A 25,567-nucleotide genomic window follows, 5' to 3' on the forward strand; every position below is an offset into this window, starting at 1 on the left:
TAGTGGTCACCCCGAGTTAAGTAAGAATGCAAGTCAATCATAAATGAGCCAAGTATCTTTGAAATCTCTCTTTATTGATGACGTATTTCCATTATACAGAATACATGGTCGCCCCGGCTGTTTTGAAATACAGCTAGGGGTAAAACTTTCGGAGGTGCTCTATGTTCCAGGAGTTCCCAACTTCTGTGCCATCCATCTGGGTGAGGCGATATGATCCGGGCCGAGTGACCTCTGCTACTATGAAAGGCCCTTCCCATAAGGGTGATAACTTGTGCCGTCCCTCCCCCGTTAGAATTCGGCGGAGGACGAGGTCTCCCATCGAAAAGAAACGTTGCCGCACAGCTTTGTCGTGGTAGCGCCTTAGAGTCTGCTGGTATCGTGCTGATTGGATTACTGCATTCAGTCGTTCTTCCTCAAGTACATCAATATCCTCCAGCCTGGTGGCTTCGGCTTCTGCTATGCTTTCGAAGATCAATCTTGGCGCCCCAAACTTGAGATCAGCAGGTAGCACTGCCTCCGACCCATAGACCATGAAGAAAGGAGTGTTTCCATGCAGGGCCCGGCTAGGTTGGGTTCTCAAGCTCCAAACAACATAAGGCAATTCTCTTATCCATTTTCCTGCGAATTTTTCGTTTTTATCAAAGACCCTTTTCCTGAGTGCCTCCAATATCATTCCGTTGGCTCGCTCAACCTGCCCGTTGGCTCTCGGATGGGCTACAGATGCGTACTTGATCTGAATGCTCCTTTGCTCGCAGAAGTCAAAGAATTCTGAACTGGTGAAGTTGGATCCCAAGTCGGTGATGATGCTGTTTGGTATCCCGAATCTGAATATTATGCTTTGTATGAATTCCACGGCTTTAGCAGAGGTTAAAGAGGCAATGGGCTGGAACTCTATCCATTTAGTGAATTTGTCGATTGCCACCAATACATGGGTGTATCCTCCTTGAGCTTTCTTGAAAGGTCCAATCATATCCAATCCCCAGCATGCGAAAGGCCAAGTTACTGGTATGGTCTGTAGCTGCTGTGCTGGCATGTGCTGTTGCTTTGACAGGTATTGGCAAGCTTCGCATCTCCGAACTAACTCGGCTGCATCATTCTTCGCCGTCGGCCAATAGAATCCTGACCTGAAAACCTTCCCGACTAGTGTTCTGGATGCTGCATGTACTCCACACTGCCCTGCATGGACTTCCTCCAGAAGTTGCTTCCCGGTGGACGGGAGAACGCACTTCATAAGGACGCCTGACGCGCCCCTCCTGTATAATACCTCCCCAATGAGTGTATAGTGAGCTGATTGTCTGGCAATGCGCTCTGCCGAGTTCTTGTCATCTGGTTCTTCTTCATTCTTTATAAACTTAATAATCGGTTGCCTCCAGTCATCAGAGTCTGACTCAGGTTGATCTATGATGTTGCACTCTTCTATTTGATCCGTCGAGATGCTCGGCTGGAGAATTTCTTGCACAAAGATTCCGGGCGGGACCTGAGTCCGACCGGATCCGAGCTTGGACAATACATCGGCCGCCGTGTTCCGATCTCTTTCTATATGATGAAACTCCAGACCCTCGAATTTATCTTCTAGCTTTCGGACGACGACGCAGTATTTTCCCATTGAATCACTTGAACAATCCCATTCCTTGTTTATCTGACTGATGACTACCAGAGAATCTCCATACACCATCAGTCTCTTGACACCCAGTGATATGGCGATGTTTAATCCGTGTATCAAAGCTTCATACTCGGCTGCGTTGTTAGAGGCCGGGAATAGCAGCTGGAGAGCATATTTGAGGTGTTCGCCTCCAGGTGCGGTGAAGAGAATCCCTGCTCCTGCTCCTTGCAGCTTCAGCGAGCCATCAAAATACATTCGCCATACTTCTGCGGTTTCTGGATTATCCGGTACTTGCTGTTCTGTCCACTCTGATACGAAATCAACCAGTGCTTGAGTTTTGATGGCTGTGCGAGGTCGGAACTCGATATCATGGGATCCCAACTCGCAAGCCCACTTGGCTATTCGGCCAATGGCTTCCTTGTTGTGAAGAACGTCCCCTATTGGAAAACCAGTAACTACTATGACTTTGTGATCGTCAGAGTAGTGGCGCAGCTTGCGGGCAGTTAGAAGTACTGCATATAATAGCTTCTGAACTTGAGGATACTTTTTCTTCGATGGGCCTAGAACCTCACTGATGAAGTAGACAGGATGTTGTACCGGGTAGGCATGCCCTTCTTCCACTCGCTCGACTACCAACGCAGTGCTTACCACGTGAGTCGTGCAAGAGATATATAGCAGCAAATCTTCAGCCGGTTGAGTCGGCGTAGCTCGCCGGGGCGGTTTTAGTACTGGTGGTGTTGTCAGGAATTTCTTCAGTGCGTCCAGAGCTTCTTGTGCTTCTGAAGTCCATTGAAACTTATCCACCTTCTTGAGTAGTTTATAGAATGGCAGACCTTTTTCTCCCAGCCTGGATATGAATCTGCTCAGGGCTGCCATACATCCAGTGAGTCACTGAACCTTCTTTTGCGACCGAGGAGCTTCCATCTTCATGATAGCTTCAATCTTATCTGGATTAGCTTCAATTCCCCGGTGGCTGACAATAAATCCGAGTAACTTTCCTGCTGGTACCCCGAAAACACATTTTTCAGGATTGAGCTTCCATCTATATCTTCTCAGGCTGTTGAAAACCAGCTGTAAGTCTTCGATGAAGTCTTCCGGATTTTCCGTTTTGATCACCACGTCGTCTACGTAAGCCTCCACACGCTTGCCCCAGTGATCGGCTAAGCATGTTTGAATGGCTCTCTGATAAGTCGCTCCAGCGTTTTTGAGGCCGAACGGCATGGAGGTATAACAGAAAGCACCAAACGGGGTGATGAACGCCGTTTTTTTCCTCGTCTTCTTTTGCCAAACTAATCTGATGGTATCCGGAATAGCAATCTAAGAAAGACAGCACAGAACACCCAGCGGTGGAATCCACCACCTGATCTATCCTCGGGAGCCCGAAGGGATCCTTCGGACAGTGTTTGTTGAGATCAGTATAGTCGACGCACATGCGCCAATCCACTTTATTCTTTTTGAGTACAAGAACAGGGTTGGCTAACCACTCGGGGTGTAATACTTCTCTAATGAATCCAGCCGCGACCAAGCGAGCTAACTCGGCACGAATGGCCTCTCTCTTGTCGGGCGTGAAACGACGCAGCTTTTGTCGGATCGGCCTCGCCTGAGGATAGACTTTCAATTTGTGCTCGGCCAACTCCCTCGGGACTCCCGGCATATCCGCAGGTTGCCATGCGAATACGTCTCGGTTATCTTGCAGGAACTGGACGAGCGCGCTTTCCTATTTGTCATTCAAACTGGAGCTGATGATGGCCGTCTTGCGCTCATCAGCAAACCCCAGGTTGATTCGCTTGGTTTCTTCAGTCGGCCGCATAGAGGTCGCGGCCTGAGCTTCGTTTGCCGGCACGGCGAGGTCTTCCTCAGGCTTAGAGTTCGCCGGTGTAGAAGGAACTGTCGACGGCTTGGTGGTGAGGGCTGCTTGAATGGCCACTCGGAAACATTCTGCGGCGCCTTGGAAGTCGGCGCGCACAGTTATGATTCCTTGCGGCCCTGGCATCTTCAGTATCATGTAGATATAGTGTGGGATGGCCATGAATTTGGCTAGCCCCGGCCTTCCAATGATGGCGTTGTACCCACAATCGAAGTTCGCCACCTCGAACCTCAGGAACTCGGTTCTGTAGTTATCCGGAGTCCCGAAGGTGACCAGCATGTAGATGTGGCCCAGCGGGTATTCCCCTTCCGTCGGCACGATGCCGAAGAAAGGAGTGTCTGACTCGTGGAGCTCTTTGAGGTGAACTCCCAAGCCTTGGAGCGTACGGGGGAAGGTGACGTTGATGCTGCTCCCCCGTCCACTAGCACCTTCTTTACCCGGCTCTCTCGGATCACCGGATCGACGAGGAGCGGGTATTTGCCTGGATGGTCAAAGTTGAGCCATTGATCCTCTCGAGTGAAAGTGATCGGGTGCTCCGACCACCGGTATGGGGCGGGAGGGCCGGTGGTCGCCACTAGTATCTGGCGGTCGTTGAGCTTTTGTTGTCTTTTGTTCTCCTGCGACCCATGTCCACCGAAGATGACGTTGACCTCCCTGTCAACGCGCGGGAAAGCTCCTCCTCCCCCTTCCTCCGGCTGATGGGGCTGTCGTGGTTCACCTGGTCCTCCCCTCGGCGGAGGAGGCGGTAGGGGTTGGAAGGGTCGGCCATGCTCGACGGAGTGCTTGAAATCCCGGCAGTTGCGGAGAGTGTGGCGCATGTCCTTGTGGTACGGGCACTGGGCGTCGAGGATGTCGTCCAGCGTGCGCTCGCCTCCACGAGGCCCTCCTCGGGCGCGAGAGGCGGGTGGTCCGGCGGCGTGTACCTCTTCACGAGGCCTCTTCTCCCAGCGTTTGTCGGGTGGCTGGTTCGTGTCGCGTCGTGGTGCTGCCGGTGCGGGCTTTGCTCCTCCGATGAGATCCTGGGCCCGCTCGTCGGCGGTGATATAGAGGTCGGCTTCCCGGAACAGCTCCTCGGAGGTAGTCGGCGCCTTTTGTAGTACGGCTCGGACGAAAGCCGAGTCGTTAGATCCTCTGTAGAAGTCCTCGATCACGGCCGCCTCCGTGACCTCGGGGATGCGGTTTCTCATGGTCTGGAACCTTTTAAGGTATGACCGGAGAGTCTCATCCCCCCGGCGCTTGATGGATTTGAGGTCCCATGGTTGCGCTGGCTTGTCGGAGAGAGACTGGAAGTTGGCGGTGAAACGTCGACTGAAGTCTCCCCAGTCGTCGATGCAGTGTCGGGGTAGATGTCGTAGCCACTGCAGCGCGTCTTGCCCGAGGACGATGGGCAGATACGCAGTCATGACGTCTTCGGATGCCCCGGCAGCCCGAGCAGCGGTGGTGTAGACGGCTAACCAACCCCCTGGATCCTGTTTAGGTTCATATTTGTCGACATTGGATACCTTGAAGTTGGGAGGCCATTGGATGGCCCTAAGGCGCGGAGTAAGGGCGGATACTCCGCACGTGTCCTCCTGTCGTCGGGGATGACGTCTGTCCCGGGGAGGGGAGTGGCGGTGGTGGTTCTTCGACCGTCCCCGGGTGGTACCACCAGTTGAAGCTGTTGCCGACTCAGTTCGGGTGGCCTGGCTTTGAGTCGGGAAGCCATGATCTCGGTCATACTCCTCCCGACGGCGAATTTCGTTCTCGTGCCGCCGTTCGCGCGAAGCATTGATAGAGCTTCACGCGTCTCGGCGACTGTTGATGGCGTGTCGCAAATCGTTCGGCGGGTGAGCGAGCGGTAGAAGATGGTTGGCTGCCTGAGTGAACAGGCGTCGGTATCCCTCGGCGTCGGGAGTCCGAGGAAGTCCGTCAGCTATCCGAGCTAGAACGCCTCCGACTTCGCTCGGCGTGTTCATAGCTCGGGCGAAGTCGGGGTTCAAGTTGCGCCCGAAGAGCGGATTCTCGCGTCGTTGCCTTGCATCTTGCTCGGCTTGCTCCTGAGTCTGACGGCGATCACGTCGTCGGGAGTTCCTTCGTTCCCTGAAGACGCGTTCTTCCGGAGTTTCTCCTATCTCTGAGACCTCGTCTCGCGAGACAGGCTGCTCCGGATCCCGTTCTCCAGCTGCGTGATGTCGTCGAATGTTCCTGCGTCGGTTCCTTCGTCGGCGGGATTCTCGCTGAGGCGGTTCTTCTCCAGGCGCGGTCGGTTCATCGTCAGAGACGGCGGGCGACTCTGCTCTCCCGATGAAGAGGACGTCGGGGTAGAACGGTATTGCTGCCGCGGCGACTTTCTTTCCGTTCTCCTTTGAGGTCGGAGGAACGGGAAGAACGACTTGCCTCTCCCTGGTCTCCTTCTTTCTCACGACCCGTGTCCATTCTTTCGTCGGGGAAGTAGACAGCAGAGTCTTCCGGGTCAGCGAGCTTCTAGCTCCAGCCTCCCCGGAGACGATCTTTTTCCGAAGAGCCGGAGGTAGCGTCTTTCCGGCATTTTCGGAGTTTGTTGGAGGAGACTTCTGTTCCGGCAGATCTGCGAGGCGGTGTAGAATTCCCTCTTCGTCCGCTACAGATGAGATTGTCCCGAAGCAGAATACAGATCCGGGACGCACGGCGATCTTGCTGTGGAAGGTGACAGCCATTGAGCTAGCTTGGATCGTCGACACGCCCCCTACCTGGCGCGCCAGCTGTCGGTGTTTTGGGTCCGACCACACACCCGGGGTTGCCCCTCAAGGTGTTTTTAGGAGTAGGACGGTGTCGACGACTGTAGCAAAATGGTTCGTGCCGATCGCACGAGGGACAATGGACAAGATTTACAGGTTCGGGCCGCTTAGAAGTGCGTAACACCCTACGTCCTGGTGAGTATTTGAGAGTGGTTACAAGAGGGCTCTCTGGATGGAGGGCGCAGAGAGTTCACGCGGGTGGCTAAGTAGAGCAGGGTCGATCGATCTGAAGGGGTGCCCCCTAGGCCTTATATACTCGACCGTGGGGCAGTACATGTGATATGATAACAACAAGTAGCTAAAAGACAGTGAACCTCTTGAGTTTATCCCTACACAATCCTCGCCGACTTATCCTCGCATAGCTCCGTTGCATGGGGGCTTCAGCGCGGGAAAGTCGGGTCTCTGTTGCGATTCATTCGTTCGACGTTGTGGGCCGTCTGGGTTTGCACTAATCAGTCTCACGTCTTCTTTTCTTTGTTGGTTGTCTTTCCCTAGGCCCACGAAAGAATGACCTTACGAATTATTGGGCCCTCGGGCCCTTCGTGAGGCTTTTTACTTCTTTAGTGGACTCAGGGGATATCTATCCCCCACATATGAGACTACACAAGACACATAAGAAATGATAATTTAAGATACTTGCACTTAAAAGCATAAGTGTTACCATCCTTTGACATTCCTTCATGTTGTAGGCCTTGATTTTCCGTACATGATGATTCTTTATTTCCTACAACATTAATATCTTCCGAGATGATATGTGTTTTGAATATAACAAATTAAATTAACTTTGGGTCAATCTTGAAAATGTAGATCATTTGAAGATTGATAGCTTGAGTTAATAAGAATTGAATTTACTCCCTCAAGCATCCCAAAGCTTCATACCATCTCTTCTTCCTGCAAAGCTTGTCAAGTACATTTTGGTACCCATCGTTTGATGGGTCCGTTAAGATTAGTAAACAAAGATCTAGGAACCCAAAAGTCCTTTGTGTTAGCGCCTGGTAAACTTGTTACCTTTCTAGCACAAGTTGTAATTTTGGGTTCCCTAGTTACATGCGAAATGATTGACAAGCTAGAGGTGGGGTTGTTACCAATGGGACAATCCTTGCATTGATGTCCCTTTTTCCGGCATGTGTAGCATAGGCGTTTTTGAAGTCTTGAAAATTTCTTCTTTCCTTGTTTGTCGCTTGCTACACGGTTAGTAAAAACTTTCTTTTCTAACCCTATGCCCTTTTGTTTTAAATGGGGACAAGACTTAATAAAGTGTCCCTTCTTTGAACATTTAAAACAAAGTTTATCATCCTTGTTAATAACCAAGCCATTTTTAATATAGGGACATGATCTAATCAAGTGCCCCTCTTCAAAGCATTCACTACACTTCTTGATTCTATTTGTATGAAGTGTAACTTGATTATTACCTTGGATGTTACCTTTTATGGAGGCACGGTTGAGGCTTTTGGAAGAGGTATTGATTTTCTTCTTTTGTTTCCTCTTCTTGACAATCCTCAAGTCCTTGACATTTTCTTCAAGGGATTTAGTGCATGCTTCGGTTGTTCCCGTCTCAAGCTTCTTCACCATGTGGTCACGGTTATCTTGAGAAGGTTGAGCAATACACTTCCCTTTAAGTTGTGTCAAGCTCATCTTAAGCCTCTCATTTTCTTCTTTGAGCTTTTGATATGTATCATCATTTGTTTCTGCAAATTCTAGCTCAAAAGAAGATTTGCTTGTCGACGGACAACAAGCATTAGCACATGGTAATATGGTATCAATATGAACACATGTGCAAGAGTGAGGTTGTTGGAATTTTAAGTTTTCTATCACAACCTCATGAGCAATGTTTAATATGATATGATCATCCATAAGATTTTCATGAGAGCATAGGAGCATATCATATTTTCCTTGAAAAGCTAGATTTTCAACTTTTAGCTTTTCTACTTGGTCCTTAAGCAAGGTATTCCTATTTACTAATTGAGCGATACAATGTAAAGCGTTATCTTGCTCAATTGAAATAGTTTCATACCTTTGAACCAAATCAACATGAGAGCACTTTAGCTCCTCATGTTCTTTAGTCAACTCGTCAAAGCTTTGCATTTTCATGGAGAGAATATTGTCTAGCATTTGACGAGCTTCGCTTTGCTCTCTCGCTCTCTCTAGGAGTTTGAGCATGACCGCCTTATCTTCTTGGCTTAGGCGAGCGTAGAGTTGCACAAAGCTTCTTTCTTCCTCCTCATCCTCGTTTGTGCTTCCGCTATCATTTTCATTAGCCACACAACATATGTGGGAATCGAAATGGGAAGACAAACCTTTTGGAGAGGTGGATTCATCGTTTGGTCTCCATCGTTCATTTTCTTCTTCTTCCTTGCAAGGGTTAGTATCACAAATACTAAAGGAAGTAGAAGCACACAATGGACTATCATAATAGGATTCATCAAATTTGCTTCTAATTCTAGTCCAAATATCATGTGCATCATGGATTGATTCGTCATAATTTGATATGAAGGCATGATAATCTTCTTTACTAAGAGAATTAGTTAAGATGTCAAAAGCTAGATAGTTCAAGCGATAACATCTTTGATCCTCCTCGGAATTAATTTTTCCATTGAAATTAGAGGGAAAAATACTCTTGTCTATAATTTGTTCTAATCGTGGATCTATGGTTCTAAAAGCATTTATCACACTAGAGGACCATGAGTCATAATTAGAACAATCATCAAATAATATTTCAAGAGTTACCTCCTTTTGAGTTGCGTTCGATGGAGGAGTCTTCTTGTTCTTTTGGGATCTTCTACGAGCCATCACTTCGAGTTGTTAGACTCAAGATGAAGTGCCTAGCTTTGATACCAATTGAAAGTCGCCTAGAGGGGGGGTGGATAGGCGAAACCTGAAAATTAAAACTTTATCCCCCAACTAGATCCCTTGATTAGTGGTTAGAACAAGATAAACAATTATCGGAGTATAAAAGCTAAGTCCTTTGCTTGTAAAGAATGTTGCTTTGAAATAATGCGGAATTGATAATCAATACAACTACTAGATGTATGGATAGTAAAGCAAGAAGGCTTAGATGAGAAGAGCAATAAGTCAAGTTTCTTTCTTGCGAAGATTTGCTTCACAAAATGAGAATTTAACTTGAAGCAACACCAAATGATATTGACAAAGAATAGCGCAAGAAAACTTAGAGAAGGGAAAACAAACAAATCACAAGCAATAAACACAAATGACACGGGTGATTTGTTTTACCGAGGTTCGGCCCTCGAAGGCCTAGTCCCCGTTGAGGAGTCCACTTAAGGACGGGTCTTTTTCAACCCTTTCCCTCTCTCCACCGAACACCCAAGGATCGGCGAGCTCTTCTTCTTCTCAAGGATCACTCTCGATCCCACAAGGACCACCACACTCTTTGGTGTCTCTTGCTAGCTTTTACAAGCCTCCAAAACTTTGGAGGAAGTTCAATGGGAGTCAAAACTCCACGCACAAATGAACACAAAGATGTAGCACACACTATCTCTCAATGAATCTCGCAAGGCACTAGGGCTAAACTCAATTGAGTAGCTCTCAATTGTTTGCTCTCTTTTTTGTGGCACTTGTGTTGGTTGTAGTGGTCTAGATCTTGTGTATAGGATGTATCAATGAATATATGTGGTTGGGAGGGCTTGAGTATGTCACTAGATGACTTGGAATGTTGCTTGGACTCCCACACCTTGAAGTGGCCGGTTGGGGTGGTATTTATAGCCCTCAACCACCCATATAGCCGTTGGGGCGCATCTGCCAGAAATTGCACTGGCGGACGGTCCGCGGCTAGGGCCCGGACGGTCCGCGACCTTCCAACGGTCGATTCTGACATCTTCAACTAATACTTCTGACAGATCAACGGTTAGATCAACGGCTATCTGCCTCGGTGACACCACGTGGACGGTCCGCCCTTGGTCCCGGACGGTCCGCGCCAGCTATATAATTCCTTTTGCTCAACTTGTCACCTTCGGGCTGAACCAGGTCTTCACCTGCGGACTGTCCGTGAATTATAGCCGGACGGTCCACGCGTTGTAGCTGGACGGTCCGTGGTTTATTCGGACTGTCCCTGATTTAGTTCCTGGTCGAAGTCAAGGCGGTGTCGCGGACGGTCCGCCGCAAGGTCCCGGACGGTCCGCGCGTGGTCTCGGACGGTGCTTGCTCTTCCATCAGACGGTCCGCAATAGAGACACATGCTTTTGCATTGGTTCTGTCCGAGGTTTATTTGGGTGTCGCGGACGGTCTTCCGCAAAGACCCGGACGGTCCGCGCTTGGCCTGATTTTCCAAAAAGCTTCTCCTGTCCGGAATAATCTACGGTATTCCGGACAGTCGATTTAGTATAGTTGTAGATGAACCTTTGGCACCTGTAGAGCATATAATCTAGAGCAAACTAGTTAGTCCAATTATTTGTGTTGGGCAATTCAACCACCAAAATCATTTAGGAAAAGGTTTGAGCCTATTTCCCTTTCACGTATGACCGAGCTACGAAGACAAACTTCAGAATGCATGTTTGGTACCAGTACTCCATGCATGACTTACCGGCGTATGGGCTATTCTGCGCCTGGTGTGTTCATGGTAAGTTCCCATGCCCAGTTTGCAAGGAAGCTCTTAGGTTCATTTGGTTGAAAAAGGGTGGCAAATATTCGTCCTTCAATAAACATCGACAATTTCTCCCTCCTGACCATTCATTCCGCCTAGACATCAAGAACTTTACGAAAGGTGTCGTAGTGACAGACCGCCCACCTACAACGATGACTGGTGCCGAAATTCGTCAACAGATAGATGGGCTCGTGGCCAATACAGAAGGTGGTTTTGTGGGATATGGTGAGCAGCATATGTGGACACATAAGTCTGGCTTGACTCGGCTCCCCTATTATGACGACCTGCTCCTTCCACACAACATTGACGTGATGCACACTGAAAAGAATGTTGCCGAGGCACTGTGGGCAACAATTATGGGCATTCCTGATAAATCAAAGGATAACATGAAGGAAGAGTGGATCTGGCAGTGTTATGTGATAGACCAAACCTAGAGATGAAGCCGCCAAGTGGTGGAAAGACATGGAGAAGGCCTAAGGCCGATTTCGTCCTAAGCAGGGCCCAGAGGAAGGAAGTACTTCAGTGGATCAAGATGTTGATGTTCCCTGATGGGTATGCAGCTAACCTAAGTAGGGGGGTGAACTTATCTACTATGCGAGTCTTAGGGATGAAGAGTCATGACTTCCACATATGGATTGAACGGATTCTTCCTGCGATGGTTCGAGGCTATGTCCCTAAGCATGTCTGGCTAGCGCATTCAGAATTAAGTTATTTCTTCCGTCAGCTTTGTGCAAAAGAGTTATCTCGGACCGTGGTTGCAGACTTGGAAAGATTGGCACCCGTGTTACTGTGTAAGCTTGAGAAGATATTTCCACCCGGCTTCTTCAATCCAATGCAACATTTGATTCTTCATCTCCCCTATGAGGCACAAATGGGGGGCCCGTGCAGGGACATTGGTGCTATCCAATCGAGAGATGTCTAAATACTATTCGAAAGAAATGTAGAAATAAATGCAAAATCGAGGCTTCAATTGCAGAGGCATACATTATAGAGGAGGTCTCAAACTTCACAACAACTTATTCTGGTGACAAACTGCCGAGCGTGCATAATCCACCCCCTCGTTACAATGATGGCGACAATGAATCGAACCTTAGCATATTTCGAGGCCAACTCGGAAGCGCAAGTGGCTCGACCACCAAGACCCTGACATATGAAGAGTGGCGGCATATCATGCTATATGTATTGACCAACCTTGAAGAGGTGACGCCATACATGGAACAATTTCTTCATGAATTCTGGCGTCGATCAAGGGACCCCACTCCACAGGAATATGACACTCTTCTTAGAAAGGGTGCGAGAAATGGGTTGCCCGATTTCATTTCCTGGTTCAAACGTAAGGTACGTGCTTAGTTTTAAAAAGAGATACGTCTTTGAACTCAATTTTGGACTCAATTTAGCGTCTTTTAACTTATGAATACTTGCAGGGCCAAAGAGATCCGTCTATGAGTGCCGAGTTGAGACAAGTAGCCAACGACTTTGCTTATAGGGTCAAGAAATATTCTGGGTATGACGTCAATGGATACCGTTTTCGCACAACAAACTACGACAAAAGTCGGCCCAATCGGAAAACAACGTGTTCTGAAGTCTTTACGCCCGGCCTTGACGATGTCGATTATTTTGGACGAATCGAAGAAATATATGAGCTCAATTTTTATGGTTCCAAACCTCTTACTCCAGTGATATTCAAATGTCATTGGTTTGACCCTCAAGTGACGAGACAGACATATTCTAATCTTGGGATAGTCGAAATTCGACAAGATTCCACCTTACCAGGAGACGATGTCTATATCGTGGCCCAACAGGCCACACAAGTGTATTATCTCCCATATGCGTGCCAAACGAAAGAACATCTTAAGGGTTGGGATGTTGTGTATAAGGTATCGCCGCACGGGAGGTTACCTGTTCGTAACGATGAAGATTACAACTTAGACCCGGACACATATGATGGAGAGTTCTTCCAAGAAGATGGGCTAGAAGGGCGATTTGAGATAGACTTAACCGAAGCTATCGGAATGGACGTAGATATTGAAATGGTTGTTGATGAGGAGGATGATGAGGTGCAAAATGATAATGACTTAGTAATCCTTGAAGGCAATGACATTAATGACGAGGTTGCGTCTTCCGATGGTGTTGAGATTGAAATGGTTGATAGCGATGATGAGAGTTATGATCCGGCTAACCCCGACACATATGAAGATTATTTTTAATCGATGTAATGTTATATGACTTTTTTTATTTCGCACCTGTTTTTAAATGCATCTTTTTATATGTGCTTATTTGTTTACTCTTAATTGCAGGTTTTTGGACAAATATGGTCAGCAGTAATTGGCTGAGGAGGAGGAGGGGGAGGAGGAGTAGGATGGCGGACGAGGCAGAGCAGGCGGCGCAGCAGGACGACCTTGTCCAGCAGCAGGCGGTGCCTCAGGACGACGACGACCAGCAGTAGGACGCCTCAGGTTCTGGCGCCTCAAGTTCGAGGAGCATCTACCTGCGAGGTAACGCGAGTCTCCCTCAGCGTCCCATACTTCGGGACAGGCGACCACTGATTCGGCCGGATGGGGAGAGGTATGTAACTTTATGTTCTTCATTCTTGTTCATATTATGTGTTCAAAATCATAATATAAACTAATACTTTTTATTTATCACTTGGACAGGTCTTGGACGGTTGTGGATTATGCTGGGGGTCATCGTCGCCTCCCCAATGGCATCCTCGGCCTGCTATGCAGGGAACACTTCCCTGGACTGGTTGAGTACGCCGGAGTGACGGGCCCAGCTTACACCTTCGACCACTACGCCGTCGCCCCCGATGCAGTAGACCGGGACGACCGGGAATTCAATAACAAGGCAGAGCGGGTGAAGCAAGAGCTGTGGGTAAGTCTTAGTATAATGTAAAATATGTCGCATTCGTTGCAAATTCTTGAAATAATGTATGGATACATCATTTTTGTATGCAGGATTTTTTCAGATGCGAGGCTAGATACGAGGCTAGGGCGGATGTGGTGGCCACCACGAGCTGTAAGAAGCTCGTCGTGGACATACACTATGAGGCCCGAATCCAGGCCATCGTCAGCTACTACGGCTCCGTCCTCCGTCCTTGGGGAGAGGGTGTCCAAGCAGCAAGCCTGAACCATGTCGTTGACCAGGGACCAGTACCTACAGGTAAAGTCATGCATGTTTGGTACCAGTACTCCATGCATGAATTTTATTTTATCTTCTGATATGCACTTTACGTGTTTACTTTGTAGATGATTCCACATTGGTGCGCCGCACATCCTCTATGCTGGGAGCAGATGGTGGATAGGTGGTGTTCGGCTGAGTGGGACGAGGCGCACAACGCTAGCCGGGAACGGCGTATGATGATGCAAGGCCCCTCCCACCACCAAGGCAGCCAGAGCCTGGGCCAATATGCAGAAGCATGGGTATGCCCTCTTTTTTATTTAGGTACATAGTACTGGATTAGATATTATTTCTAACTATCTCGTTGGTTTTCTTGCAGTCGGCGTCACATGGTGGTCGGCCTTGCTCCACCTTCTCGGCCTATGCTATGGCCCATAAGGGCAAGGCGACGTCCGACGTCACCTATAACCCGGATGACAGGCCCGAGGCCTACACCAACCCCGCCGTCTACAGCCGCCTTCATGACTACACCGCCATGACGCAGGAGGTCCATGGCCCAGACTATGATCCGAGCACCGAGCCGATCGACCCCGATGTGCTCATGAGGGTTGGAGGAGGCAAGAGACATGGGCGGTATTGGATTGCCGACGGGGCAATCGACTCGTCCTCCACTCCCACTCTGTCTCAGGTGAGAGCAAGGAGCACGGGCTCGAGTCCAGCCATACGACCTCGGCACGACAGCTCACAGCATCGCATACAACAACTCGAGGTTAGTGCTTCTGTAACTCATCCTTCCTTGAGTTATATACCTTCTCTTTGAGTTACTATAACGTTGGCTTGTAATATTACATACCCAACTAGAAGAAGAGAGGAGGGAACGTCACGAGATGGAGGTGAGGATGATGGCGGAGCGGGAGGCGGAGCGGGAGGCTCGCTTGGCAGATCATCAGAGGATGGCGGAGATATTCCAGTACATGCAGAGCCTTGGCGCCGCACAGGGCTTCGCTCCACCACCTCCATTGTTCCCTACAGTTGACCCTGCTCTCTTCCATACTCCAGTGAGTATCAAAATTGTAGTTAGATGTTGGTAATGCATCTGGTATAACACATACAATCTCTTCTCTGTGCAGGGCCAATCTGGGGCGGCATCCAACAACCCTTCGGAAGGGTTCAGCCCAACGCAGCACCAGTCGCACCGCCCACCTCCATGAGAGTTATGTTTTCAGTGTTTAGACTTCAGAACTTGTGTTGAATACTTATGTTTGTGTTGGATACTTATGTCAGAGCTTGAGACTTATGAGACTTATGTTTGTGTTGGATACTTGTGTTGAATACTTATGTTTGTGATGGATATTTATGTTTGTGTTGATATCTGTGATGTATATATGTGATGTATATGTGGTATCTTTTGTTTGTTTGGATGAAATATAAAAAAACAAATAAAAAAGGTGTATACTGGTCACTTTACCGAGTGTAACACTCGGCAATGAGGTTCTTTGCCAAGTGTCAAGGCCATAGCACTCGGCAAAGAACCAAGACCTGGGCACCGGTATAGGTTCTTTGCCGAGTGTAATGTCTTTGACACTCGGCAAAGAAGCACGCTTTGCTGAGTGCCATACCTAGCACTCGGCAAAGAACCTGACATGCGGATCCTCCCTAGTGGGTTCTTTGCCGAGTGTCCCAGGTGGCACTCGGCAAAGATGGATTCTTTGCCGAGTGCTGTCGGGCAGACACTCAGCAAAGATGGATCCTTTGCCTAGTGTCGCCCAGGACACTCGGCAAAGACACCGTCTCCGTCACCCGGCGTCGTAACGGCTGCTTTTCTTTGCCGAGTGATGTCTGGCACTCGGCAAACCTCTTTGCCGAGTGCCCGAGAAAAAGTACTCGGCAAAGAAGGCTTTGCCGATGCACTATGTGCCGAGCCTTCTTTGCCGAGTGTTTTTAAGGCTTTGCCGAGTGCTTCAGGCACTCGGCAAAGGCGACGATTCCGGTAGTGAGGAGGTGTGCACGGAGCTGCTGAAGCTGGCGCTCGGGAAATCGGGATTAACATCGCACATGACGCGATGAATTGTAGCGTCTTCCACTCTAACCCGTGGGCTAGTAGGTCCACCCTTGTTGCTCGCCAGATCCGAACTACACTAGCTGCTGTCTCACAAACCTAGGCAACTAGATGCTAGCTCCGCGCGCATCTAGACTCAATATCCACCTCCTGTCACATGGGATTTGAAACTAGGTGTCTGGACATCAATATTGCTTAGCTCTTGGTAGATTGTGAACATGCGGAAGATAAAGAGTAGAGAGCTTTCAGACCAGATCTTAGGATAGGTCACAGGTCACCCAACCCACCCTATAGATCTTTGCCTAGATGGAATGTGGCGATACATTGTAAATGGAATTAGGAAAGGTCTAAAGTTGACTCTAGTCGTGGATGCGACTGATATGTGAAAGTTGAGCCACTAAATTGTACTTTTTACACATCCAATAGATCCTGCATATGATCGTGTAAAATGTACGTGCTCCTACAGTGCCACGCAGATTCGCGAGCTCCCGCAGTCGCACAAGAGCCTGTTTCTCATGGGTGCACGATCTGATGTTGAGTGGATGCGTGGTCGTATGTGCCATCTGCTTAGGGTTGCGTTTAGCTTGCACATATTATATAACCTGCGGCTTGCACCTTGCCCGAGACAATCCAGCACATACTTGATTTTGGGGTTTTATTTCTCTGCGCACAGAATCCGAGGCACATAATGAGGTGTGTTTGGATCCATAATATATTTTAAATATCAGATTTTCATTATCTCTACTACTTATTAAGGCGGTAAGGGGTAGGTTGGCATTCCGTGTTCTGCCATTCCCATTCCTCCCTCCCCGCACTGTCTTTCTCATTCTCCCCTCCCCGCAAAGCCCATTCCCATTCACGGCTGCCATTCCGTGTTCTGCCAGTGTTCTACCATTCCCATTACCCCCTCCCCGCACTGTCTTTCTCATTTCCCCCTCCCCGCAAATCCCATTCCCATTCCCACGTGCATCACACGCCTAGCTAAAATTAAATTAAAAAACACAAATGTGGCCCCAATAGGATTCGAACTTGCGACCTCTTAAGCAAATGTGCTCGTAGCTACAACTACATCACATGTGTGCTTATGTCCATATCTGTTACAGTAAAAACATCTACTACATCTCTCCCAAAGCCCACCTGCTACCTTTGCACAATGTGTAGTAGCAGATAATTATCAACGAGATTCCTGAATTATATTTTTCGATGGAGAGAGTAGTATTTAAAAAAGAGCCTTGCATGCAATTTCTTTTGTTTGAATAATGTTTTCAACTTAAATTATTTTTTACTAGGTGAGTGCTCGTGCGTTGCAACGAGAATATATAATAACATGATAACTTATATACAAAACGTGTCTTATATTGTTATAAGAAAATGTTTCATAATTCATTTGTTATCCTGGCCATACATAAATTTTGTTATTTTAATTTAGTTGTTTCACTACTACATTGCAACCATCAGTATCATGCAGACTTCGATATATGCCACGATTTGCATGGTCTCATCATTGAAGAGCACGTGCCACACCTGCTTGTAGAAGTTCTCTCGTACATTGTCAGTCATCAGGTATACACCACCATACATGCTTGCTTAAACAAAAAAGGCAAGTGTATGTGTTTCGAAGAGAATTAAAGGCAGGCCGGCACAAAAGCTACCCCGACGATGGCGAGTGGTCATTGTTGTCTGTCCTCCTCTGCGTCACCTCTGGCGCCAATATGACACCACAATCCTTGATATAGTAGTCGTCGAACGCGCGCGACATGAAGAGTACCAATGACTTTTGCCTGGGCTACCAAACGAAGTGCACCTCGGGCTCATCAGCAAGGTAGTACACCGAGCCGTTGCACCACCAGATGTGCTACTCCTCTACATACATCTTATTCGAGCACACTCACATAACGTCAGCAACGACCATCGTCCCAGCGCACTAGAATTCATGGCCGATTAGTAGCGACTTACGTGGCAGGTTGAGCTTCAGGTGGATGATGAGCTGGATGGCGTGACAGCGCCGTCATCGGATGCGGTGCCCAGAACAACCCAAGAGTTGCCGGCGTTAGCGACGACCATGAGGTCCCCCTGTTTGAAGATGGACAGCGCGGTGCAGCCACTCTGGACCGCGTCCAAGCGGCGGCTGCGCCGGAGCTTGCCGAACATAGCGGCGCATGCGGCCACGTAGGACTACTTCCAGAGGTCAAACTGGCAGTCGTCAAGCTTCTTCTCATCGTCGATGAGCGACACCAACGCAAGCGCCTCCTGCCAGTGGTGTTTGTTCGGGGTTTCCAAGTAAGAAACATGGATTCATTTTTGGCGTTGGTTTATGAAAATGACTCACAAATCAGATCCATGGAAAAATATTACGGAGAATAAATGTCACACATATAAAAAAGGAATTTAAGTTGAAAACATTATTCAAACAAAAGAAATTGCATGCAAGGCTCTTCTTTAAATACTACTCCATCCATCCAAAAATATAATTCAGGAATCTCGTTGATAATTATTTACTACTACACATTATGCAATGATAGCAGGTTGGCTTTGGGAGAGATGTAATAGATATTTTTACTGTAACAGATATTGACATAAACACACATGTGGTGTAGTGGTAGTTATGAGCACATTTGTTTGAGGGGTCGTGGGTTCGAATCCCATTGAGGCCACATTTGTGTTTTTTTAATTTAATTTTAACTAGGTGTGGGATGCACGTGGGAATGGGCTTTGCGGGTAAGGGGAATGAGAAAGACAGTGCGGTAAGGGGGGAATGGGAATGGAAAAAACAGGGAATGGCAGCATACCCCTTACTGCCTTAATAAGTAGTAGAGATATGTGTGACATTTTTTCTTTGTAATATTTTTTCCATGGATCTGACTTGTGAGTCATTTTCATAAATCAACGCCAAAGATGAATCCATGTTTCTTACTTGGAAACCCCGAACAAACACCACTGGCAGAAGGCGCTCGCGTTGGCGTCGCTCATCGACGACGAGAAGAAGCTTGGCGACTGCCAGTTCGACCTCTGAAAGCAGTACTACGTGGCTGCATGCGTCGCTGTGTTCGGCAAGCTCCAGCGCAGCCGCCGCTTGGACACGGTCCAGAGCGGCTGCACCGTATTGTCCATCTTCAAATTGGGGGACCTCATGGTCGTCGCCAACGCCAGCGACTCTCGGGTTGTTCTGGGCACCGCATCCGACAACGGCGCCGTCACACCGTCCAGCTCATCATCCACCTGAAGCTCAACCTCCCACGTAAGTCACTACTGACCGGCCATGAATTCTTGTGCGCTGGGACGACGGTCGTTGCTGACGTTGTGTGAGTGTTCTCGAACAAGATTTATGTAGAGGAGTAGCACATCCGGTGGTGCAACGGCTAGGTGTACTACCTTGTTGATGAGCCCGAGGTGCACTTCGTTTGGCAGCCTAGCCAAGAGTCATCGGTACTCGCCATGTCGTGCGCGTTCGACGACTACTATATCAAGGACTATGGAGTCATCTTGGCACCAGAGGTGACGTAGAGGAGGACCGACAACAATGACCACTCGCCATCGTCGGGGTAGCTTTTGTGTCGGCCTGTCTTTAATTCTCTTCGCAAACACATACACTTGCTTTTTTGTTTAAGCAAGCGTGTATGGTGGTACGTACCTGATGACTGACAATGTACGAGGAAACTTCTACCGGCAGGTGTGACACGTGCTCTTCAATGATGAGACCATGCAAATCGTGGCATATATCGAAGCATGCATGATACTGATGGTTGCAATGTAGTAGTGAAACAGCTAAATTAAAATAATAAAATTTATGTATGGCTAGGATTACAAATGGATTATGAAATATTTTTTTATAACAATATAAAACACATTTTATATACAAGTTATTATATTATTATATGTTCCCGTTGCAACGCACGGATTCTCACCTAGTCAGGCATGAACTAAACAAGACCTAAAACGTCATATTTTATACAACGTTCTCTCCCGCAAACGTCAACCGCATCCACAACCATAACAATATATACACTAGAGACAGCCTAAACCGTATCCACAACTGTAACAATATATGCGCTAGAGGGGCACCCTAAAAAGAAGTACAAGGAATTAATTAAATGGCAAGTCACGCGTCACATGACCAGCACGGCAATAAAAAATAGGTGTTTTAAATTGGTACCCTTAGTTTTGATGGTGTGCTCACTCATACTTTTAGTCGTGTTTTTTCTTAGTTGTGCTCTTCTAGTGCTATAGAACAGAAGGGCACAACTGAGAAAAAACACGATTAAGGATATAGGTGAGCACAACACCAAAACTAAGGGCATAACTGAGCAAAAATGGAAAAAAAATTGGTGCAGCCCTACTACAAATCAGACTGTTTGCAGCTCCTCACAAAAAGAAGAATAAACCCTACCTGCAGATCCACCAGATAACGTTTTAGTTGTGTTATTGCTGCTGCAGGTGGGGTCTATCCTCCTTTTTTGTGAGGAGTTGCAAACAGTCTAGTTTGCAGCAGGGCTGCACCAAATTTTTTTCCGCAAAAATAGGGTGATTAGATGAGCTGACACAGATCGAGCCCAGCCTCGCATCGCATCGCATCAAGCTTGATTTACTTCGATCCAAGAAAGCCACCTGCTAATCACCTCACCATAAAAAAATAGTCTCCATGTCCTAGATCACTCTTATCTCCTGCCATGGCACAGTGAAACACTCCAAACCAAAGCGCTAGAAGACATCCTCGGTCCTCGCTTCGTCGTCTGCAGCTAACCACACTTTTTAGATCTGAAACCACGCGGGGGGCGCAGGCCATGCTTGAGCTACAGGGAACACCACCTCTAAGAAAAGTACAGATCCGGCTGCCTGACCAAGGCAGCTGCTGCACTGCGCGGTTCACGCACGGCACCGCCCAGCGCGGCAACGGCAGCAGACCCACGGTCGCCGCCCACCCAATGAAGGCCCGGCCCAGCGCGGGCTTTGCTTCGCGTCGACGCGCACGCCAAGGGCTTACCTCTCGGGCTAAGCAAAGCGGCAGAGCCTCCCGCTTCCACCACCTCCTCTTCCCGCGGAGCCGGCCCCACGTGCGCGCAGCGCGCGTGGGGGCGTGCATGCTGATGCTGCTGCTCGCCGTCCATGTCGCGTGCGGTGCGTACGTGTCGTGCGGCGAGTGCCCACTGGCCAGCGCTCAAGCTCGCCAGTCGCCACCATGTTTAGTCGGTCAGTCGTGGAGAGCGCGCATTGGCTGGTGGCGTGTTGCGGCGTGCAGCGCAGCCGCAGGCCGTATAAATGAGCTGACCCAGATCGAGCCCAGCCTCCATCACATATTCACATCGCATCAAGCTTGATTTACTTCGATCCAAGAAAGCCACCTGCTAATCACCTCACCTGAGATACCAAACGTTCACGAACCGCCAGCCGAAGGCCTGAAGCCACAGCTAAGGAGCGAGATCCATGGGGAACTCATACAGCGGGGGTGGCTCGGCGCCGGCGCCGGCGGCACTGGAAGTGCCGCTGCACCTGTGCTTCTTCCTGCTGGTGCTGCTCCTCTTCCTGGCCTGCTCGTGGTACACGAGCTACGAGTCGGCCGCGGAGTCGTTCGCCTACCAGGCGCGCATCGTGCTCATGGCGTCGCCGTTCGCGCTGCTGCTGGCCGTGCGGCTGCTGTCCAGCGTCTCTGGCGAGGGCGCGGGCCGGAGCGTGGGTCACCTGCTGGCGGTGCCGATGCCTGAGCGGGACTCCATCCACCGCGCCGGCGGGTCGCCGTGGGGCGTCGGGGTCCTGCTCCTGCTGCTCCTCGTCATGGTTTCCTACCAGTCCAACTTCCGGGAGAAATGGTTCCCGCTCGCAAGCAGGTGAGCTGAACCATCCATGCATGGCGCGGTTGGTGCCGGGAGACGTCCATGTATGTAAACAAACGCTTGCCGATTGTGGCGGTGCGCTTGAGGCTTTCACGTCTACTTGTCTGTAACTGTAAAAGTGTACGTGATGAGTTATATCCGCGGTAAATGCAATCTCCAATTGTCAATACAACGAATCAGTAATACTGGCTCTGGCTGTGTGGTGTGCTCAATGCTAAGTGGCTGGCCAGCACAAGGCAATAAGTTGCGAGCAGCTCTCACGCTCTATGTAAGTTGTTTTATTAATTTTAATTAATTTTATTTCATCAATTAATTGACAGGTTAGTTGATAAAATTAATTTTTATATTTATTGGGGGTAGGATAGACCTAGACCCAATGGTCCTATAGTCACTCTATTGAGTCTGTTCATAGGGTCCAATAATCTTGTAGGAAGAACTCTAGATGCTAAAGTTACATCGTCCATCCTAACAACGACTGTTGGACCAGCTCGACACAATCTCGAGCTCTCTAGTCTATTTTTATAGACCATTGAACTCATGTGCACTGGTCTAATGACCCCGTTCATAGGGTCCAACGACCATGCCTTCACTAGCATTCCACGTGGAGGTGTTTGACCATTCGTATTGGTTTAATGACCCTGTTTCTTAAAGCATCTCCAAGAGTTTTTCAGTAGTCTCACCTAAATCAAGTTTTTTTTGGGAAAAACACAAAAACGTATCTCCAACAGTTTTCCTAAAACGTTCCTAATTTTTCATAGCCCTTAAAACTCCTTTATTTGTAGCTATAAATGAGGGGGGTTTTGGGCTCCCCAGAAAAATCTGTCGCTTTAAAGAATCCGTTGGAGAAAGGATTTAAATCTACCCCTACTAAGTTTTTAGATACCCCTCAAAACTGATTTTGAGAAGTCATTTTCTAGGGAGCTCTTAGAGATGCTCTTAGGATCCAATGCCTCTAATAACTCTCAATTCACCTCCAATTCAAAAACTTTGTGAATATGGTTAGTTCCAAATAGCTTTTAGGCCTCATCTAAGCTACCTAGAGCTAAAGATAACTAGTGTGCACCACTCCTAACTCATTCGACTTACCTAGGTCAAGCTCCTAGTTTATACCCCTTTATAATGTGACTAAGAAAAAATAAAGTCTTAAACTACTCTAAGTATCTTTCAACTCCAATTGACACTTAGAACTATTTCATCCTTAACCTTATCATTCATCCTTTCAAAACTGAAATGAATTCCATACTTAGGGGCATGAAAACCATTGATAACAATCACCATTATTGTAACCTAACTTGAATTGCGTCTATAAAACAGATGTTGGTCACAGTAATCTTGTATTTTTTAATTACTGAAACCACTGAGGGCCTAGATGCTTTTGGAAAGGGTGCCATGGCGATAAATATGGATGACCCGCTCAAGAATTTTTCTGGATCCAAAGAGTTTGAGGAAGACTAAGGTGTTGAACGATCCTAAGAGGTGCATGTAGACTCAGCTTAAAAAGCCCAACCTTAAAATGCGAATGAACAGTCAATGTCCATGACCCACATGAGTCACGCACATAACAGAAAAAGGAGGAAGGCGAGAAGCTTCAAATTCCTTGATTTATTCATCTTTATATGTAATAAGACGTAATAGCACACAATAACCAAAAGATCAAAGGGCATACCTACATACAGATGCTTGGAGGACCAAACCATTAGAAGCATCGACTTCTCGAGACCTTGAACCTTTAAGTCTTCAACAATGTCACCCAAAGGATGGAGTCATTTGAGTAGCTTGTCGTCAAAGTCCTTCAGAGGCTACTATCTATGATATGGACCTGGGGTACATCACTACTTGAACATCGGTCCATTACCACTAGTGTGGGCTAAATCTAGCAAAGATAAGGTACACAATAAACCTAGGGTACATCATTAGACATGGTGGACAGGTAATATAAGCTTGGACATCGACTTCTACAAGATATGGAAGTTTCAATTTCCTTGTAACTGAGTCAAGAAGCATATATGTAAGTTGATTTGTACTCTTGTAAACCGATTGATTCTTGTAACCCCACACTTTGGACTATATAAGGCGGAGGCTACATTGCATAGGCAACTAGTCATTAGTAGCTCCTTGTAAACTCGAACATACGAGATAATAGATCATTCTCAACTGGAGGTATTATAAATTTTATTCCATATGCTATCCTTGTGATCTACTGTGTGTGATATGTTGATCTCTATCGTCAAATACCTCCGATAATGGTAGAGATATGTAGTTTATATAAAGATTTTAGGCGGTAATTCAAATTTAGTTCATAATTGCATATGTGGGTAATTTAGACACAAAATTAGGGACGAATTTAAATTATGTAGATGTAAATTTAATGGTCACTTTCTATGATTTTAATAACGATATAGGTGGATACATTTTTTTATAGAGTATAATAGATCCAATTATTATTGTCGATGGTAATGATGATTAGAGTCTATCAAACTAAAGGCTATTTTTTGTTTTTATGGCAATATTTTTTTGAAGGAAATGGCAGAAGCTCTGCCCAATCATTAATAGGAGAGAGTTCAGAAAATACACTATACAGGTCCGAGGACTGAGATATGACAGACTAGCAAACACAATGTGAGGAACGCTCCCAATAGACCCGAACAAATCAGCTAAACCACTGTAGCAACCCTAATACTGGAGGAACATGGCTCTCTTGAAAGTGAAAACGTCCTCTTTAATCTTCAAGGCTAATTGGATAGGGGTGAGGGCGATGTTTTTGAATATCCTCTGGTTTCTCTCCTTCCAGATGTTCCACAGGGTGTATATCATGAGACCGTTGAAGTCACGCTTTTGGTTCTTTGGGAGCGGGGAGGATGTAGCTTCCCATCAGTCTTTTATGCTGGAGAAGTGAGTAGGGTCAGCCTGGGCCGGGAGGCTCAAGCCCTCCCAAACTAGAATCTGATGCCACACCGCACGGGCAAAAGGGCAATGCAAACAGAGGTGGGGGCCGGTCTCCAAGGGACCATTGCAGAGGGAGCAGTTTGGTTGGTGCAGCCAACCCTGAGTGGCAAGATTGTTAGCAGTAAGGAGCTTGTCCTGTAGAAGAATCCAAGCAAAAATCTTGCACTTTTGCTCTGCCCGTGCCCGCTAAACAAAATCAGAATTAATGTGGTTGTACGATCCGATGAATTGTGCATTGTAGGCTGATTTTACCGTGAAGACCCTGTCGGGGTTCCATTTCCAAGTAATGGAGTCCAGCCCCTGTGGTTGGAGGTGGAAATCATGGAGTCTAAACCAGAGGGAGACGAATTCCTCGATCTGCAACGACCTAATCCAATTCCCGTCATTGATCTCAATGGCAACTGACTTGTTCTTTCTTGAGACTAGCTCGAAGAGGTGTGGTGCTAAGTTTCTTGGCGCCATGCCATCAAGCCAACTGTCATGCCAGAATTTGGCTGTCTTGCCATCTCCAACGGTGACGATGGTGGAGGCGCTAAAGAGGAGCCTGTCTGCAAGGTTACAAGGCACATCAAACCCTTTCCAAGGGTGATCCTCTGTCGTCCAGCTCTTCCAAAGCCATCTTAGCCGGAGGGCACAACTGAATTTGTCAAGGTTGAGGATGCCCAGACCGCCTAGGGTTTTGGGCTTGCTGACTAGTGGCAAAGCCACGAGACAATGGCCTCCATTTGATTCAGCCTTTCCTCTCCAGAGGAAGGAGCGGCGGATCCTATCGATGCGTTTACAGGCCCATGTCG

General features: G+C 47.8%; 1 protein-coding gene across 1 annotated transcript; it reads left to right on the forward strand.

Annotated features, from left to right (window-relative positions):
* Window positions 1–21,288: 21,288 nt before the first annotated feature.
* On the forward strand, window positions 21,289–21,990 carry LOC100276983 (Oxidoreductase/ transition metal ion binding protein). Its single transcript, NM_001150662.3, has one exon. The coding sequence runs from the start codon at window positions 21,421–21,423 to the stop codon at window positions 21,823–21,825; it is 405 nt and encodes a 134-aa protein (NP_001144134.1). The 5' UTR covers window positions 21,289–21,420; the 3' UTR covers window positions 21,826–21,990.
* Window positions 21,991–25,567: the final 3,577 nt, after the last annotated feature.

This window comes from Zea mays, chromosome 7 (genome assembly GCF_902167145.1).
Source record: "Zea mays cultivar B73 chromosome 7, Zm-B73-REFERENCE-NAM-5.0, whole genome shotgun sequence".
Classification (NCBI taxonomy): domain Eukaryota; kingdom Viridiplantae; phylum Streptophyta; class Magnoliopsida; order Poales; family Poaceae; genus Zea; species Zea mays.

What these genes read in the sequence shown, in the direction of transcription:
- LOC100276983 (NM_001150662.3), top strand. Translation starts at nt 21,421, where the DNA reads ATGGGGAACTCATACAGCGGGGGTGGCTCGGCGCCGGCGCCGGCGGCA.